Raw genomic sequence first — 17,760 nt, 5'->3', positions numbered from 1 at the left:
TAGGTTATCATTTCCATTTTGTATATCCATGTATCCCAGTATTCTATTTGAGTATATCGGTTTTCTAAAAATGAAAAATAAATTGTTCAACCAACTTAGTCTAACACACAGACTTAACACTCCAGACCTATAACTGAGCTTAGTGCAGACAAATGTACAGACTGTGCAAACCAAGCGAACATACAATCTCAGGTATCATATCTGTGCTTTAAAAGTCACGCAGACTTCTTATTTGCCATATCAAAAAACACCAAGATTGTATTCGAAACTATTAATGTTGATTTGATTGGAAAAAAAATAAGGTGGAGAATGTTCATATGCAATCTAGTTTCAGCTATAGTAAGCATTGTTTAGATAGTTCTAACCTGAAATTGGTCCAAAATCTGAAGTCTTTTGCAGCAAAAGTGAAGCCATATAATAAGAACATCAAGATATGAATAATATAAATAAATAAATAAGATCTCACAATCTTGTATTCATGCTTTGCAAACTAAGATTTTAGTTTCCAGAATGTGAAAAGCAGAATACATTAATTTAAAGAGTAACCATAAAGTAGAAGAACATTAGATCCTTGAATCTAGCTATCTTTAGCTATCTTGCAATATGCCTTTCAGATTTAAACTACAGACAGAAATTTCCTTTAGAACTCTGAACCTGAAGCTATAACTGTAGGCATCCCTAATGCATATTATGCAAGAGATATAAAAAGCAGGTATAACTGGACTACTGGAGACCCCCCCCTAAAAAAAGCAAAAACGTATTTCACTTTCCACATTACTATCAGTCTTGTATTTGTCAAACTAACTGAACTCTTAAATTATTTGGTACTAATAACATGGAAATATAAAATGCTGTTATATAGGCTGAATAAGGGTCTGTCTCTGGGTGCCAGGTGAACCTATATATTTTATATATATTTTTATCAAAATGCTAACAGTTTGTCAGAAACTGGGGAAGGGAGCCTATAGTCTCTAGACGGCATAGCTGTATTTTTTTTTGTTGCTTATAGAGTCCCTTTAACTCTTCCTAAAAAAACATTAATCAGATTTGTATTTTATAAATAAATACAAAAAAATAAAATAAAAAGAATGTTCAAAATCCTCCTAGACCTAGACATAGGGAGACATTATGATGCTTTGCTTTTTTTTTAGCTTTTGGAAAGCTGTTTTCATTGAGTGGTTACAGTAAACACTATCAGAAAAGATAAGTGATAAGATTATCCTCTACAGAGACTTGACTGTCTTTTCTATGTCAAGTATTGAAATGGATCAACTCTTAAGCTTCCAAGCTGTTCTCTCAAGTAGTATAGCTGTCTATTACACTGGAGATGAAACATTTTTTTTTTAAATAAATAAATGCAGTGAAGGATAAAAGTAAGAACCAACAATGCTATATGTGTGAAACACATTTATAATGACTGAAGGAATTTCAGTCTCCATATGAAATTGTATGATTGTTTTGAGACGTTTGCAAATGTGTACTTAACAAAAAAATGCTCAATGAGCTGCAGCCCTTTAAATAGAATAGGGTGATATTAAGAGTGGCGTCTGACGAAGCTGCACACTGAGTTGCACTGAAACGCGCGTCAGGCACGTTGTCTTTTTGCACATTCATTATATCAAAGTGCGTTTTATTTGCACCACTATGAACTTTTAAATGTATTTGTTATAACTTCATTTTTTCTGTCTAGTCAGTTTTAAAAGGAGAGAGGGTTCTTATAGCTCTACCTCGTGCTCCCTTCCCTGTTACCTTGCAGTGAGAAGGGGGAATGCTCATCTCTGGTGTTCCAGTGTGATGGGAATCTGGTCTGCTCCTTGCAGACTATGAGTAACTGCCTCGTTAGCTCAGGCATTTACAGAGTCAGAGGTTTTCTGTGGTAATCCGCAGCAAAGCACTGATTGGCTGGAGGTGGAATACAGCTATTTATGGTCTGCAGCCAGCAGAAGTGCAGGCCAAAAGGTGCCAGACTGCTCAGTCACAAGAAGACAGTCACACACACACAGTTGCAATCACACACACACACACACACACACAGGCATTAAGTCCCACACAGATACAGGCAGACAGTCACACACACAGGCAAACAGTGACACAGGCAGACACACACACAGGCAAACAGTGACACAGGCAGACACACACACACACACAGTCAGACAGTGACACACAGTCACACAGTAACACACACACACACACACAGTCACACACACACTTAGCTCTTTTCATTATAGGCTGAAAGGGAGAAATGGAGGTAGTGCAACTGTAGTCTAGTTGTTGGAGGAAACAAGGACTCATTTCTGCTTCCCCCTCCTGTGCAGCACTTACCAGGGGCTTCTGGGAGCTTTTAACACTGCCCCAATGCAATGTTAGCTCCGCCTCATCATTTGGTCACCCCGCCCCCCTCTGTCATCCTATTTTTTTTTTTCAAAGACCCCGGTGGAGAATAATGAATTCCTCCACCTGGGTACCTGCTCCAGTTTCTCCTGCACACCTCTCACCCAGCCATGTGTAAGCTGTGTCGACAAGATGGCGCCCCATGCTCCATGGCGCCCTGTGCGGCTGCACAGCTCGCACACCCCAAAGGCTGGCCCTGCTTATGATATACTTTTCATTAAGGCTGAGCCTATTTACACTAAATGTTAGCTTTTTTTCATTTTATATGCAGTAGCCTTATATATGCTAACCAGTACATAATAGTAATAATAATATAGGAGGGGCTAAGTGGCAAACACTTTAATAAAGCCTTTTTTCTACTCCTCCTATTTCATTGATATCTGGGAGTTTAAGTGAGCACTAGACATATTTTCCATCTATTTTCTTTGGGAACTGAAAATTATTTCAATAGTTGACTTAAGGTTTAAGCACTGGCCCAATACACCTGGTAGGTCAAACTGATGTATCACTTTTTCTTTCTGATTAAGAATGGTTCACTCTGGCAGAAGGGAGTATTACATCATTATGCTAAACCAATAGTTGGAAAGTCCATCAGTAGGGATAAAATAATAATAATAATAATAATAATAATAATAATAATAATAATCTGTACATTCTTTAAAATGTCAAAAGACAATATGACAGATTGTAGGATTTGGAGGGCTGGGATTTTACAGCCAATTAGAGCCACAACCTCCAAGAATAACAAGACATAAGGGAAAGAAGACTGGAAAACCCAAAGTGGTGTGAGGATACATACCCTTGTGCTACAACACATTAGTTTCATACCATCAGACACTTTTGCCAGTCTTTCTGATGCCAGATATAGCTCGACCACCTTTAGGACACTTATGCCACAGCCACTTCATACTATACTTGCCGCAAAATCCGGTCATTGCTGACGCCCACTTGTGTTTTGCGGGCATGGCTCTCAAGGAAATGCCCTAGGCCTATTATACTTGAATTGAAAATAACGATAAGTCAATATTAGACCCCTCTCTGTAGATATGCATGTTAATAATCAATGTTCATTTGTTTTTAGGTTAATTTTCTTGATGGTCACATGATTATAACATCATGTGGCGTGATTGTTATTTTCAGTACAGTATTCTGCTATATAAATAGAAACCCCACATACAGTGAAGTTCCTCTTCAGGGGCGGCTCTAGAGTTTGTGAGGCTTTAGGCGAAACTCAAACATGAGGCTCCACTAACCCAAAGTAAAATAAAAATAGGGGTTGCATTATGTGTGCGTATAAGGAGCAGTCGTTGTATTGAAAGGCGGGCTTGCAACGCTGGATACAGAGAGTTAGTCTCTGCATTCATTGTTCAGAAGCTTGCAGTGTTGTGGCTCCCTGTGCCGCTGCATTGTAAGCGCTCTGGCTGTAGTTGTAGCATAATTTGCAAACAAAATTAATTTGCAATAAACAAATGTAATTTGCAACTATACTAGTTGTTTATATACAATTGTGGGGTATGGTTGCATAGCCTGGCATTCATGTATACACAAGTGCTGGTGTAAAGGATTTATTGGAAACAAATTATTTTAAATATTTTTTGCTCAAATAATAAAGTTACAGATAAACAGTGTCATAGACATTTCCCCCACCTATTCTATAATTCTTTCACATATTATCCTATATAATGTAATGTGTTTTCCCATGAATGTATATTATATATATTGACACTTTACCTTTGCATTTCCAATACCATATCACCCTCAAATTGCAGTCACAGGCACAAAACACACTAGAATATGCACACACACAAAACACACTGCATGCACATTGACAAATATGGTCGGGGTGAAAGCATGTGTAGGGGGGTTAATAGTGTGTGGAGTGACGGTGACACTACAGTGTGGGTGGTGAATGTGTGCGTGGAGGGAGGGTGGCAGTGTGTGTGGGGGAAGATGGAGTGTGTGTGGTGGGAGAGTGAGCGTGCAGTGTGGAGGGGTGACCGTGTGTGTGGGGTAGTGACAGTATAGCGGGGGGGGACCGTAAAGTGGGGGGAGGTGACAGTAAAGTGGAGGGTGACTGTACAGTGTGGGGAGGTGACAGTTTGTGGGGGAGTGACAGTATAGTGTGGGTGTGCGACTGTTTGTGTTGGGGTTGAGTAGCAGACTACAGGTAACCTAACAATTTACCTCTGCTATTTCCTTCCTTCAGCCACTCAGGAACCACTTAAAGTAATATAAAGAGACCCATTCCCCCCAGTAACTGGATAACACACAGTTCTGGAGGTAAAACACACTTTTATTGAGCCACACATGGCTTTTAAGCAAAGCCCCATGCAAAGGGTCTTCCATTCACACAAACAGGGTTCGTAACCCATGATCCTCTATACCATGGAGCCCAAGCGCAGGAATGGGGGGTCACTGTTCCTCTGTCTCCTAAATATGGAAAGACTCAGGCGAGGGGTTCCCCACCCAGGATGACAGTTGGGTCTTCATCCCAGGAGCCTCTGTGCCGGGGGGCCAAAGCGCTGGAAAAGAGACCGTCCCTTTGTCTCCCATGAAAGCACCAAAGCCAGTGCCCAAAAACTGTCCCCACCAACCCCAGGTGACCTCACACTGGCACATTCTCCGGGCAATCTCCATTCGGGAGATTCCTGTGCTGAAACCTGCAAGGGAAGTGTCTCCTTTCAGGTTATGAATGCTCCCCCTGGTTGGTGTGCGTCTATATGAAATGGCGGCCACCCAGGGGATCACTTAATTACTTCCCGTGCGTTTTCACTCTTATGTTGCCAGTGTGAACGTTGTGGTTTGCAAACATTCTAATTAATTGGTGGTAGCATTCTAATGGGGCACGGGTGGACCTCGTTCTGGAAACGAAAGAATCAGGAAGCAATCCACAAATGCTCCCCATGCCTGGCGTTCGTCTGTACGAAATGGTAGCCACCCAGGGGAGCACTCATTAATTGCCTCCCTTGCGGTTTCGCAACTACGCTAGAGATGAGAAAATTCTACTTGAACATTCGACTAGCATTCTAAATGGGATATCTGGGTGGTCCCCGTTCGGTAGTCGAATGATTTCCTTTCGTAGGGGAGCTCCCAAACGAGCGGGTACAATAGACGAAGGGCAAGGGAAAACACACAGTATAAGTAAAAAGCACCCGAACAAGCGGTGGTTCCACCTAAGACAGTATAGTGTGGGGAGGTGACAGTTTGGAGGGGGGGGGGGAGAGTGACAGTACAGTGTGAAGGGGTGTCACTGTGTAATGTGAGGGGAGGTTAGCAATTCAATTCATGGTGGTCCAGCGTGGGCTCCCTGGTGGTCCATGGTATTATACGGGAGGGAGGAGAGTGCCGAGCGCCTCAGGTCTGCAGGTGTCAGGGTACTCACCTGTTAGACAGACAGCCAGACGTTGCCGCTCCTGGAGTTCCCAACAGGGGACTTGAACCGGGGAACTTATCAGTCCTAGTCCTGATTTCTACCTCTGAGCCACAGCAGCTTTACACAGAGACTACTGAGTCCGGTCCTGTTCATCCTGGCATGGCTAATACACCGGGGGTTGCACCTTGACTTGGCTGTGTCTCACCTGACTCTCATCGGTCATCAGCAGGGTATTTAAACCCAGCCTCTTCCTGTGCTCAGGGTCAAGTCTTTGATCTAGTGTTCCTGTGTCGTACCAGTGTTCCAGTTTATCTGCTTCGTATATTTGACCTCGGCTTCGGACTACGTTTATTCTGACCTCTGGCATCCCTTGACTTCGGCTACTCCTCGTTGTTCCTGACCTCTGGCATCCTTTGACCTCGGCTATCCCTCGACTATCCTGCTGGTTCTGTCCTTGCCTGTCCTGCGTATTTGGTACTGCATCCTGCACAGCCCCCGTGCACAGACCCACAGGCCAGGTGAATTCTTACCTGACCACCTCGGCCTGTGGCTATCTGCAAGGGTGAGCAACATATCTGCGCTACAGACTCCCAACTCAGGTAAGACCCTGACAAAAGACTTGACCAATATGGAGTCCGCAGAAATGTGCTCACCCTCACTGCAGCAAGTGTCTAGCCTGGCCCAGACTGTTTCGGAGTTGCAGCAAGAAATTTTTTCTCTTGAAGGCGCAGTACATCCAGCTCCGGAACCCTTTGTCATCATGCCCGACAGATTTGATGGTAACTACACGTCCTTTCAGTCATTCAGGATGGATTGCAAGGTATTGTTTTCTTTAAAGCCTCGAACTTACGCCACGGATTTCATCAGGGTCAGAGCGGCTATCAACCTGCTGTCTGGACGCATCAAAGTTTGGTCTTACCAAATGTTGCAGAGGAAGAGTCCTGTCCTTGTCAGCTGGGAATCCTTTATTATTGCTATGGACTCACAGTGCAGGATCACTAAGCCCAAGCCAGCTCCACCTACTAAAAAAATCGCGGAGTCTACGTAACCAAGGAACTGAGTACTATCACCACACCCCAGTGATGCCCTCTTATGATCCAGTTCCCAGGAAAACTCCAGAGGTATCCTGTGTTCCACTTGACCCTGAGGAACCTATGCAAATTGGACGTGTCCACTGCAAAGTCACACCTAGGGAGAGGGACCGAAGGAGAAGCCATGGTCTGTGTTTTTACTGTGGAGAAGGAGGACACTTCATCACGCTTTGTCCTGTTCGCCCTCCTAGACCTCCAGCTCTCCGACTGGGTAATAATTTCCTTCGTCCAGTGTACACCGCATATCAGCCTAAAGAGCTACAAGGGAGCCGCTATTCCTGCCCAGGCTTGGCTTCCATGGAAAATGCTATACCTCCTGCTCCAGAGTCGTCTGCATCTACTACCAAAGTTACTTCCTGTAGTACCACCACTACTTCCTGCCCACTTGAAAAGGATTTACCTATGGATTGTGTCATTGCTTCTAATGGCACTATGGTCTGTAAAAAAGACCTAGAAGTGTTCGAAAAAGCACTGCTAGCTACGAGCACTGTTCCTGCCGAAGTTGTGGAAGTTCTTGCCACCTGTACCCGGAACCTAAAAAACCTGGACAGATCGTCAGCCGTACCAGAAGCTGGTACTGGGAAATCCTGAGCTAATAAGGGATTCCATACTGAGGACTTTCACTATGGGGACTCGATGGATTCTGATAGTGACTCTGGAGAGGCGGATTATTTCGATGAAGAACCTACTTACGCCCAGAGGTCGTTTTTAAAGGGGGGGGTACTGTCAGGGTACTCACCTGTTAGACAGACAGCCAGACGTGGCCGCTCCTGGAGTTCCCAACAGGGGACTTGAACCGGTGAACTTATCAGTCCTAGTCCTGATTTCTACCTCTGAGCCACAGCAGCTTTACACAGAGACTACTGAGTCCGGTCCTGTTCATCCTGGCATGGCTAATACACCGGGGGTTGCACCTTGACTTGGCTGTGTCTCACCTGACTCTCATCGGTCATCAGCAGGGTATTTAAACCCAGCCTCTTCCTGTGCTCAGGGTCAAGTCTTTGATCTAGTGTTCCTGTGTTGTACCAGTGTTCCAGTTTATCTGCTTCGTATATTTGACCTCGGCTTCGGACTAAGTTTATTCTGACCTCTGGCATCCCTTGACTTCGGCTACTCCTCGTTGTTCCTGACCTCTGGCATCCTTTGACCTCGGCTATCCCTCGACTATCCTGCTGGTTCTGTCCTTGCCTGTCCTGCGTATTTGGTACTGCATCCTGCACAGCCCCCGTGCACAGACCCACAGGCCAGGTGAATTCTTACCTGACCACCTCGGCCTGTGGCTATCTGCAAGGGTGAGCAACATATCTGCGCTACAGACTCCCAACTCAGGTCCACAATGTACAGAGCTGCAGACCATGTGTATCACAAGCTTCGGTCAGAGCATACAGAGCAAGCCACCAGGACTGAGGCCCCGACATGTCAGTCTGCTAAGGCGATTTTGGTGGCAGCGAGGCCTTATGCGGCCGCCTACATCGCCTAGTTAGAGAGCCGCCACTGGTCCTCTTGTGGCGGCTCTCTAAGAAAGCCTTTTGATTAGGTGAAACATGTTACTTTGTTGAATAGTTTAGTTTTTATAAGCTGTTTAAAAAAACAAAACAATTAGTGCATTGTTATTACCCTTGGACATTCCTGTTATCCTAACAGTTCGACATAATTTCCTTAGTGGGGAATGAATTGAGTAAAAACTATTTTTGCCATATGTCAGCGAGTACATTTCCCGTTATTTTTAATAACTGTTATACAGTGAGCACTATACTTAATTCCTTGTTTTACTTATATAAACACACACCAGGGTGTGTATTTCTACCACATACATCCAAGAGTGGGTCATGTGCATATATCCAAGAGGGGATAATTCCATTCCATGCTATTCATTAGAAGACATCAGAAGGTTACAATAAATTAATATATAAACACCATTTAATACACCTAAATTAATACACTATATTAGTGCTTTGTGTTTTTACCACTGGACTACCCCTCATTGGTAGTCTGGGATTGTACTGCGTTAAGTAAGGCAAAATGGGACTGCCTGTGAAAAAAAATGGTTATGTATCTGCATTGTGTGCTCACTACCCACTTACCCAACCCAGATCAACAACCTGGCACACCTACCCCACTAGAAGCTCTTGACGCGTCTGAAAGACTTTTTCAAGAGCGGAGGAGAAGCTGCCAGTATCCCTACAAAGATTTCGGATTTTACAACTTATCTCTGCCAGGTTTACCCTCCTTATACTGCATCTGGGAGAAGATTACCAATAATCGGAAGGCATTGAAGTTGCATCCATACTTAAAAGGGACTTAGCCCAGGAGGGGCTGACAAGCTTTTCAGCACAATATATATGTATATTTGTGCCACAACCTTTGTGAGTGTACCTATTTGTATTTATCTTTTATACTGTGTTATTAAATACTTCACTATATAAGTTTTTACTCTTCTCTCTTTACATGGTTAACCTGGAAAAACGTATGGTAACTATACTCACACGTTTTGTGATTGTGGCGCCCCCATTGGTATATGTTTCTTAACTATACTATTTGTTCATTTGTAAATAATAGGATAACCACTTTTGGTTTACAAGAATTCCCAACACAATACCATGCTACACACACGTCTAAAACTAGGGGGGTGTCCTTCCTGATCCACAAATCAGTTGCCTTCGAACTTCCCAGAACAATTCAGTGATTGTATGCAGGGATATTAATCACGTGCTGGACTCAAGAACAGACACAACAATCCCTCACAAGTCCACACGGCACATTACACTAGCCAATCAATATAAAGCTATCACAAAATCAATCACACAGCATGGGCTCTGTGAACCCTTCAACCCAACAGGACTGATTTCACATTTTACTCATCAGTTCAAAAATCACACTCTAGAATTGACCTAGTGTTCGGATCGGGTACCCTGCTGCCCCAAATCATGCAGTGCGAGATAGGTTACATTCTCTGGTCAGATCACATGCCAGTAACACTGACCTTAAAGGATAGCATTCAGTTTACAGGACTAACTCCATGGCACTTCAATGATTAATACATGACGCAACTTTTGCACAGACACTAGAAGATAAACTATCTACATACTTTACTACAAATGACACCAAGGACGTTCCTCCACTATCACTCTGGCAGGCACACAAATCTGTCATTAGAGGCCTGACAATCAGTAGAGCTTCATATCTCAAACGCCAATCCTCAAAATAATACCTTGAACTACTCAGATTATTAAGAGATACCACGACAGACAAAATAAATCCCACGGCACAGGCCACCCAACTTGTAGCCCGAACTAGACAACGATTGAACAATATCTCCTTTCTTCCAGCCTAAAAGTGTGACCTTGTGTCCTATGTATAGCCCTGTTTATGAATATATTTCCAGATAAAGGGGCCAGTACAAACCAGTATCTGAAAATCTATTCATAAACAGGGCTATACATAGGATACAAGGTCATGCATTAAGGCTAGAAGAAATGAGATTTCATCTAAGGCAAAGAATTTTTTTTTTTTACAGTAAGAGCAATAAGGATATGGAATTTTCTGTCTGAAGAAGTGGTTTTATCAGAGTCCATACATATGTTTAAACTTCAATTGGATAATAACTTGCAAAATCATAACATACAGAGATATAATTTCCAATTAGTGGGGTAATAGCGGCTTGATTCAAGGAGATATCTGACTGCTATGTTGGGGTCAAGAAGGAATTTGTTTCCTAGTCTGTTGCAAAATTGGAAGCACTTCAGACTGGGTTTTTTGCCTTCTTTTGGATCAACAGAAAAAACATATGTGAGGAAGGCTGAACTTGATGGATGCAAGTCTCTTTTCAGTTATGTAACTATGTAACATAAAAAAACACTATGAAATGATGGTACGAAAAGCACTACCACCCTCTAAACTTTGGGTGGAAACATGGGAGAGATAGGACCAACTGACAGAATTGAGGAATGCCTAATGCAACACCCAAGAGCTGATCCCAACCTCTGAGAGGGGCTCTCCCAAGAACCGGTTCCAACAGCTGTGTCCATACCACTTAAACATAATGTATAAGGTACACCCAAGGATGCTAACAAATTATGTCAGCATGGCTAGCAACAAGCCAGCTACAGTACTCTGGCACTAGACAACTAATTGACAGCACAAACCAGGCCTTGGGAAAAGGGTGAATAGCCTAGATTGAACAGTTACAGGTCAATCCAGGAGAACGGCTGACCTAATGCTTGCTCAGGCACGTGCTTGTTTGCAAGAACTAGTCGTACAACCTACACAACCCACAGTCAAAACCCTAACCAGGGATACGGAGTTATAACTCCAGTGCGTACTTCAGCCAGGAACCCAACCCATCCTATGGCACTCAGAATTAATCAGGCTGGGCAATTTCTGCGTAGACATCATATGAGTGATGTTTGCCATGCTGTAATATATCACCATGTCAGAGATCTGAGCATTCTCTATGGTGTAATGTCACTTGTAACTTGCAACATGTAACGTTGAAATGTATGATGATGCCTCTTTTCCCCCATCCCCTTCTTTTATTCTGTACCCTCCTTAATGAAAACCAATAAACAGTTACTCACTTTAGTGTGTAAAGCATTTCTTGGATGTCCAGTGGTAGGATGAGGGGTAGAGCAGATCGTATTTTCAGATTGTTAAATTACCTTTGTTTTGTCCCCTGCTTTGTTAAATTAAGTTTAGTGACACACAAGATATCTGCAGGCTCCAGAAGGCTATTAACAGACCATGGGATAACAAATTCTAATTTGAACAGACTGTAATAAAGATAATACAAGTTTAAAAATTAGGAGGTATGTAGGGAGATTGTGTAGGTCACATGCAGAGGAGGTATGGCTAGGGCCACATATACAAAATGATTTAACTCCTAGTGGCTGAGAATTGAGCAGGGAGACTGCAAGAACTGTTTTATTCAGCTAAAGTTGTTTTGATTTAGATGTATAAACTGGTACAAGAAAACAACCAAACTCATTAAACAATGAGTAACTTTTCCAATGATACTTAGAAATCTGAAAAGTTTCAATGACAAACCACTATTGAGTGGACAGGTTTCATCTCACTCTAGTCAAGGGCTTGGTTTCATAGTTTGCCTACAGGAGTTGAGGCATCTGCATACTGAAATATTTGCCCGTCAATGTCAACTTTTTCCATCTAGAACCAAGAAGAGCCTGCAGACTTCATCATACTTACAATCATAAAAATGAATAACAGAACTAATGCACACAACCAAAAGGTTATACACAGATATACGATATTTTAAATAGGCTTTTTTAGAAATTGTAAGTATTGAGGTTATTCCTTAATTTCTGAATTGTATCAATATCTGAATAAAAACAACATTTTGCTTATATAATCAAGCTGTGACTGTGGCTTCAATTTAATATTGTTGGATCCGGTTACAAAATGACTTTATATTTTTGGATAAACTTTTAAAAACATTTAAACTAATGAGAAAAAAATAACTTGTAATATTCACATAGTAATATATATTTTTTTATATATGAGATGTTATGATAGTTTAATAAGTTGAAAAATAGTTTTAAAAACATATCCAAAAATATTAAATAATTTGGAAAGCTTACCCTATATCTGGTTATGATAATTGTTCCAGATTGGCTTTTTTTTTCAACCTACATTTTGACATTTGAATTTTAAACTTTCGGTGTACTGAATAAACATGTGAGACAAATCTTAACTATACACATATATAGACACCCAGTATATGGCAATAAAAGACAGAGGGCTACCTTTCCACTATAGATCCTCTTGGAATGTAGAAGTCCTCTCCAGAGAGATAAGCTGCTGCTGTTCCTCCTCCAAAATAGTGTTTCCTCAAAAGATGGCCAATGCGATTTGATATCAGTAAGGCGCCCAAGCCAGTAGGAAACCCAAAGATTTTATAAAACGAAATGGTGACGAAATCTGGTTGATACATACTCAAGTCAAGCGGTGATGTACTGACATAAGATGCTGCATCAAGTAACACAAACCATCTACCCGGCTTGTTTAGTAGAAGCATTTTTCTTGACTGAATCTTTTCTATCCAAGTGAGAGGATATTTTGTACCTGAAAAATTGCTCAGTGCTGGATAGCAGAAGAGATGCGATACCCCATGATTTTGATTTTCAGCTACTGATGCTTGACTTTCCAATAAGACCAATTCCTCTGGTGTAACGGGAATAGAGGACACATTTAGTAATTTTGTCACGCCTCTCATACCGATTACTGAGGTGTGATTGTCAGTCAAGAAACAGAAGCTACTGCTGCATTCTTCTGAGTGTGCAGATGTCCAAGGAAATGCCTCTGCTACCAGTTTAAGTCCATCTGTACTTCCGGAAGTAAAGATGACATTGTAATGATCGGCAGTTGTGTTAAACTGTTGCAATATCCTGCAAAAGAAGAACAAGTTTATCAGTGATTAATAATGGGATTGTATAATTGGTTAGAGTTTGGTTGATCTGATCACCCCATGATACTGGGCCCTTTAACTTGTTCTTTCCTACTGCTGAAACATGTGTAATGCATTAGGGAAATTGCCAATCAGTGCCTCAAGATGACTATTTGCACAGGAAAGATGCAACATATCTACCTGTTAGGTATAAACATAAGAAGCTGCACAACCTAGATATTGAAATTGTGTTTCCAAAAATAAAATAAAAAAGTATTAAAGGGACACTATAGACACCCAGACCACTTTAGCTTATTGAATTGGTCTGGGTGAACTGGGTGAATTGCAGTTTCTGAGACTGAAGAACTTTCTAGTGGTTAGGTGACTTTTGGTCGCCTGACGCTGGATAGTCTTACGCTCTGCATGATGATGTTTAGCATCAAGCAAAACCCCATAGGAAAGCATCAAGCAAAACCCCATAGGAAAGCATTGCAGCACTGCAACTGCAATAATTACCTTTCCAGGGTTAAGGGTGCTGGGACTGGGTCTGAGTGCCTATAGTGTCCCTTTTTCAGGACCCCATTCATCCCACCATGGGTTACCTTTATAGTGTCTCTTATCTAGTACATAAGGAAAATGTTTGCACATAATACCCATGTTCAATTACACATTTTAGCGTATTCTGGCGGTGAGTTGTTCTTTTATATTAAACTGTATCATATTTGGGTTGGTTGTGATTTTGATTGTTCTACCTGCCATTTTTATAAAAATAAAAAGGCATACTTGACGACATACGCAATAACATATATGAGCCTATTTCCTTACTCTCAAAAACGCTTTTGCATCCCATAAGTACCATTTTGAAAAAACTAAATTACAAGAAAAAAAAATAGGTAAAATTAAAGTGACTGAAGAATGTTCAGCCAGGATCTGTGAATGTGCTTGTTAGTTAATGCAGTGTAGTTATCACTGTTGAATATTTACTACCCACCAGCCCATTATCCCTTGGTCCCGTGAGTGTTAAAGCCTGTTTTTCTTCTTTCATTTTTTTTTTTTTTTTTATTATTATATATATTGCAGCGTTGAGTACTCTTCTCAATTATTTAGTGCTCCAAGAAAATGTCTTCCTTTATACAGATTTATACATGGAAGCACCTGATATTTAAATTCATCCAACTGTTATTTTTATACTCCGGTAAATGTATACATTTTTAAAATCACACATCGATGTGCTGTATTTGGTATCCGCATTATAATTTTATTTGTGATTCCCAATTCTAGATTTCATGTTATATTCTCTAATACCTGTAAATGATTGAATATGCCATACGGAGGCTTGCAGAGCATACATCTAAAAAAAGTGTGCAGTATTTAAAAGTAGCTGCAATATTTTAATGTAGATATATTAATATTGCATCATGGACTACATAATTTAAACACCGGGACATCTGGCTGTCTTTCTATTAAAATACAGGGATTATTTTGACTGCTGCAATATAATGAAATAAAAGATACCGGAGCAGCAGCTGGCAATGTTAAGCAAATCAATTAACTGGCGACTCCATGCTGGCATTTTCGTGATTGTCTCCAGGCTAATGATAAAGGTCTAAAATCACATAGTCAGAAATAGATGCGCCAATGGAGGAACTGTGAATAATCCTAGCACAAAAATAATGTCAGCATCGTTCCCCTGTTGAGAAATATGCTGAATTGTTTAGAATCTCTGTCTATGGTAGAGAGTGAAAGCATGACCCACAAAAACCTACCTTCTTTTATTAATAATATAATATGGCATGCATGAATTTAAAGCATTCTATATAGGGTCACAACCTGTTATATAACAATGTGGCTTTCATGCCAGATATACATTAGTATCCTCTTAACACATGCAGTCATTTGCTTTACAGAGCATGCAGCATTCAGTCTATGCACATACATAGGCTTGTTGTACAGAGATAAATAAATTCATTATACACCTTTTCAGATGTGGATCCTAAACAGAGCAGTACATGTTTCATTTACAGTAAATACCAATATGTAATAATATTATCTTTTTTTTTTTTTTTTTTAAAGCACCAATTTATACTGAGTTAATGAAATTTCTATTCTTTGGGAATCTTGGCCGTAACAGAAAAAAAAAAAAAAAAAAAGATTGCCCTATGTGTTCAAAAAATGTATATTTTAAATGAACACACTGCATCATGGCAAGCCACACATTAATCCTGTACCCAAACATATGTATATATATTTTTAAATATAATGTGTGTGTAAGAGAATAAACCTGGTAAAAGCAGAAGATAGTTGATACACACCTGTATAATGACAACTAGTCCAAAAGGTTATTCTGGTCTAAGGGTTTTCTTCATATACCATAAAGGAAAACGGTCATAACGCTTATTGTTTTATTTTTTTTGTAACATTTTACAAATGCAGGTATTATGGTCTGTGTGTAAGTATAGAAGTACATACCTCTACATCTAAAGCTTACCCAGGATCTTTGTGTCATTTTTGGTTGGGAGCACAATTTACCTGGCCAAAAAAATAAATGTGCTACTAAATCAAGAATTTGTATATGTTTCACAAATATGGACATCACATGTGAGCCCTCTCAAGGATACACTAATGGACAGTTTCAGACCTCCAAATTGTGCATGATATTAGCAAATATGTGGTGCTTCAGACCAAAGAGAACTTGTCCCAAGGAGCAAGGGTAAGCCAATAGATTTGCTAAAAAGATCTATTAACCTACAGTTATTCTTACAAAATAATACACAAAGTGACTATATTGTATATATTGTTATTCTTATCAATGAAACATGGCGCCAGTCTTCTCTTAAAACATTTGCAGTAGTGGTTTATGATACACATAGTTAAGCCTTTGCTCTCAGTTTCACTCGCCACCTGAGATAAGAACTACTTAATAGGCAGGTAATATACATAAACTTGATGGAATCAGTTTATGCACATTTCGGTTTTGTAAACTAGACGGTGTACGGCAAACTCCCAAACCACCAACACGTGGGCAAGAGGGATGGAAGGATGCATGTTGCAACAAACCAAAAAGTAAAAATCCTCTTCTGATGATCAAGTTTCTTAAAATATATTTTATATTCATTCCGTTGTTACACAACTAAAATAGAATATAATTATAAGATTGAAATATAGTTTCAAGTAATAAAAGAATGATCAGGAGACTAGAAATATATTGTGGTCGACTACATTAGGAGAGTAAAAAAAAAACCTTAAAGCAAATAGTCAACTGACTAAAATCATACCACTATATTAACCCCTTAACCCCTTAAGGACCGGACTGTTTTTGCGATGTTGTACATTTGCGACCAGGCATCTTTTTACACTTTTGTGGTGTTTGTGTTTAGTTGTAATTTCCCGCTCTCTCATTTACTGTTCCCATACAAATTATATATTGTTTTTTTCAGGACAAAAGGGGCTTTCTTTACATACCATTATTTATATAATCTCATGTCATTTAATTTTTTAAAAATGAAAAAATATGATGAAAAATTGAAAAAAATACATGTTTTTTTGACTTTTATGTGAAAAATCTTTTACTCATCTACAAAAGCGAATGAAAAAAAACTGCTAAATAGATTAAAAATTTTGTCCTGAGTTTAAAAATACCCAGTGTTTACATGCTTTTTTGCTTTTTTTTTTTTACAAGTTATAGGGCTATAGGTACAAGTAGGATATTGTGGTTTCAAAACATATTTTTTTTCAAATTTATCAATAGTGACATTGTAACACTATTATCTGTCAAAAGTCTCTGAATAACACCCCACATGTACATATTTTTTTTAAAGTAGACAACCCAGGGTATTCAATACGTGGTATGTCCAGTCTTTTTTAGTAGCCACCTAGTCGCAAACACTGGCCAAAGTTAGCGTTCATATTTGTTTGTGTGTGAAAAAGTAAAAAACTAAATTGAACGCAAATTTTGGCCAGTGTTTGTGACTAAGTGGCTACTAAAAAAGACTGGACATACCCCATTTGCAATACCTTGGGTTGTCTTCTTTTGCAAATGGTATGCCATCATGGGGGTAATTCTCATTCCTGGGCTACCATACGCTCTCAAAGGCAACGTAACCAACCTGGCCATTTTCAATGTAAAAATATTTGACCTATATATTTGACTCTGTAACTTTAAAAAACGCTATAAAATCTGTACATGGGGGTACTGTTAAACTCGGGAGACTTTGCTGAACACAAATATTAGTGTTTCAAAACAGGAAAAAGTAGCACAACAATGATATCATCAGTAAAAGTGCTGTTTGTGTGTGAAAAATTTGAAAAAAGTAACTTTCACTGACAATATCATTGCTGTGATAGGTTTTACTGTTTGGAATCACTAATATTTGTGTTCAGCAAAGTCTCCCGAGTAAAACGGTACCCCCTATGTACAGGTTGTAGGGTGTCATAGAAAGTTACAGGGTAAAATACAGTGCTAGAAAATTTAATTCTCTGCAATTTCGGCCTGGGTTGGCAGGCAG

The 17,760-nt window shown here is 40.1% G+C and overlaps 1 protein-coding gene across 1 annotated transcript in view; it reads right to left on the bottom strand.

The window, feature by feature from the left end:
• MOCOS (molybdenum cofactor sulfurase) overlaps positions 1-17,760 on the bottom strand; it is a 560,804-nt gene that overhangs the window by 375,967 nt on the left and 167,077 nt on the right. The window contains exon 4 of the mRNA XM_063451877.1: positions 12,615-13,256. Coding sequence (XP_063307947.1) covers positions 12,615-13,256 — 642 coding nt within the window. The remainder of the gene's footprint in view (positions 1-12,614; positions 13,257-17,760) is intronic.

This window comes from Pelobates fuscus, chromosome 4 (assembly GCF_036172605.1).
Source record: "Pelobates fuscus isolate aPelFus1 chromosome 4, aPelFus1.pri, whole genome shotgun sequence".
Classification (NCBI taxonomy): domain Eukaryota; kingdom Metazoa; phylum Chordata; class Amphibia; order Anura; family Pelobatidae; genus Pelobates; species Pelobates fuscus.
This window is presented reverse-complemented; position numbering and strand designations above follow the sequence as displayed.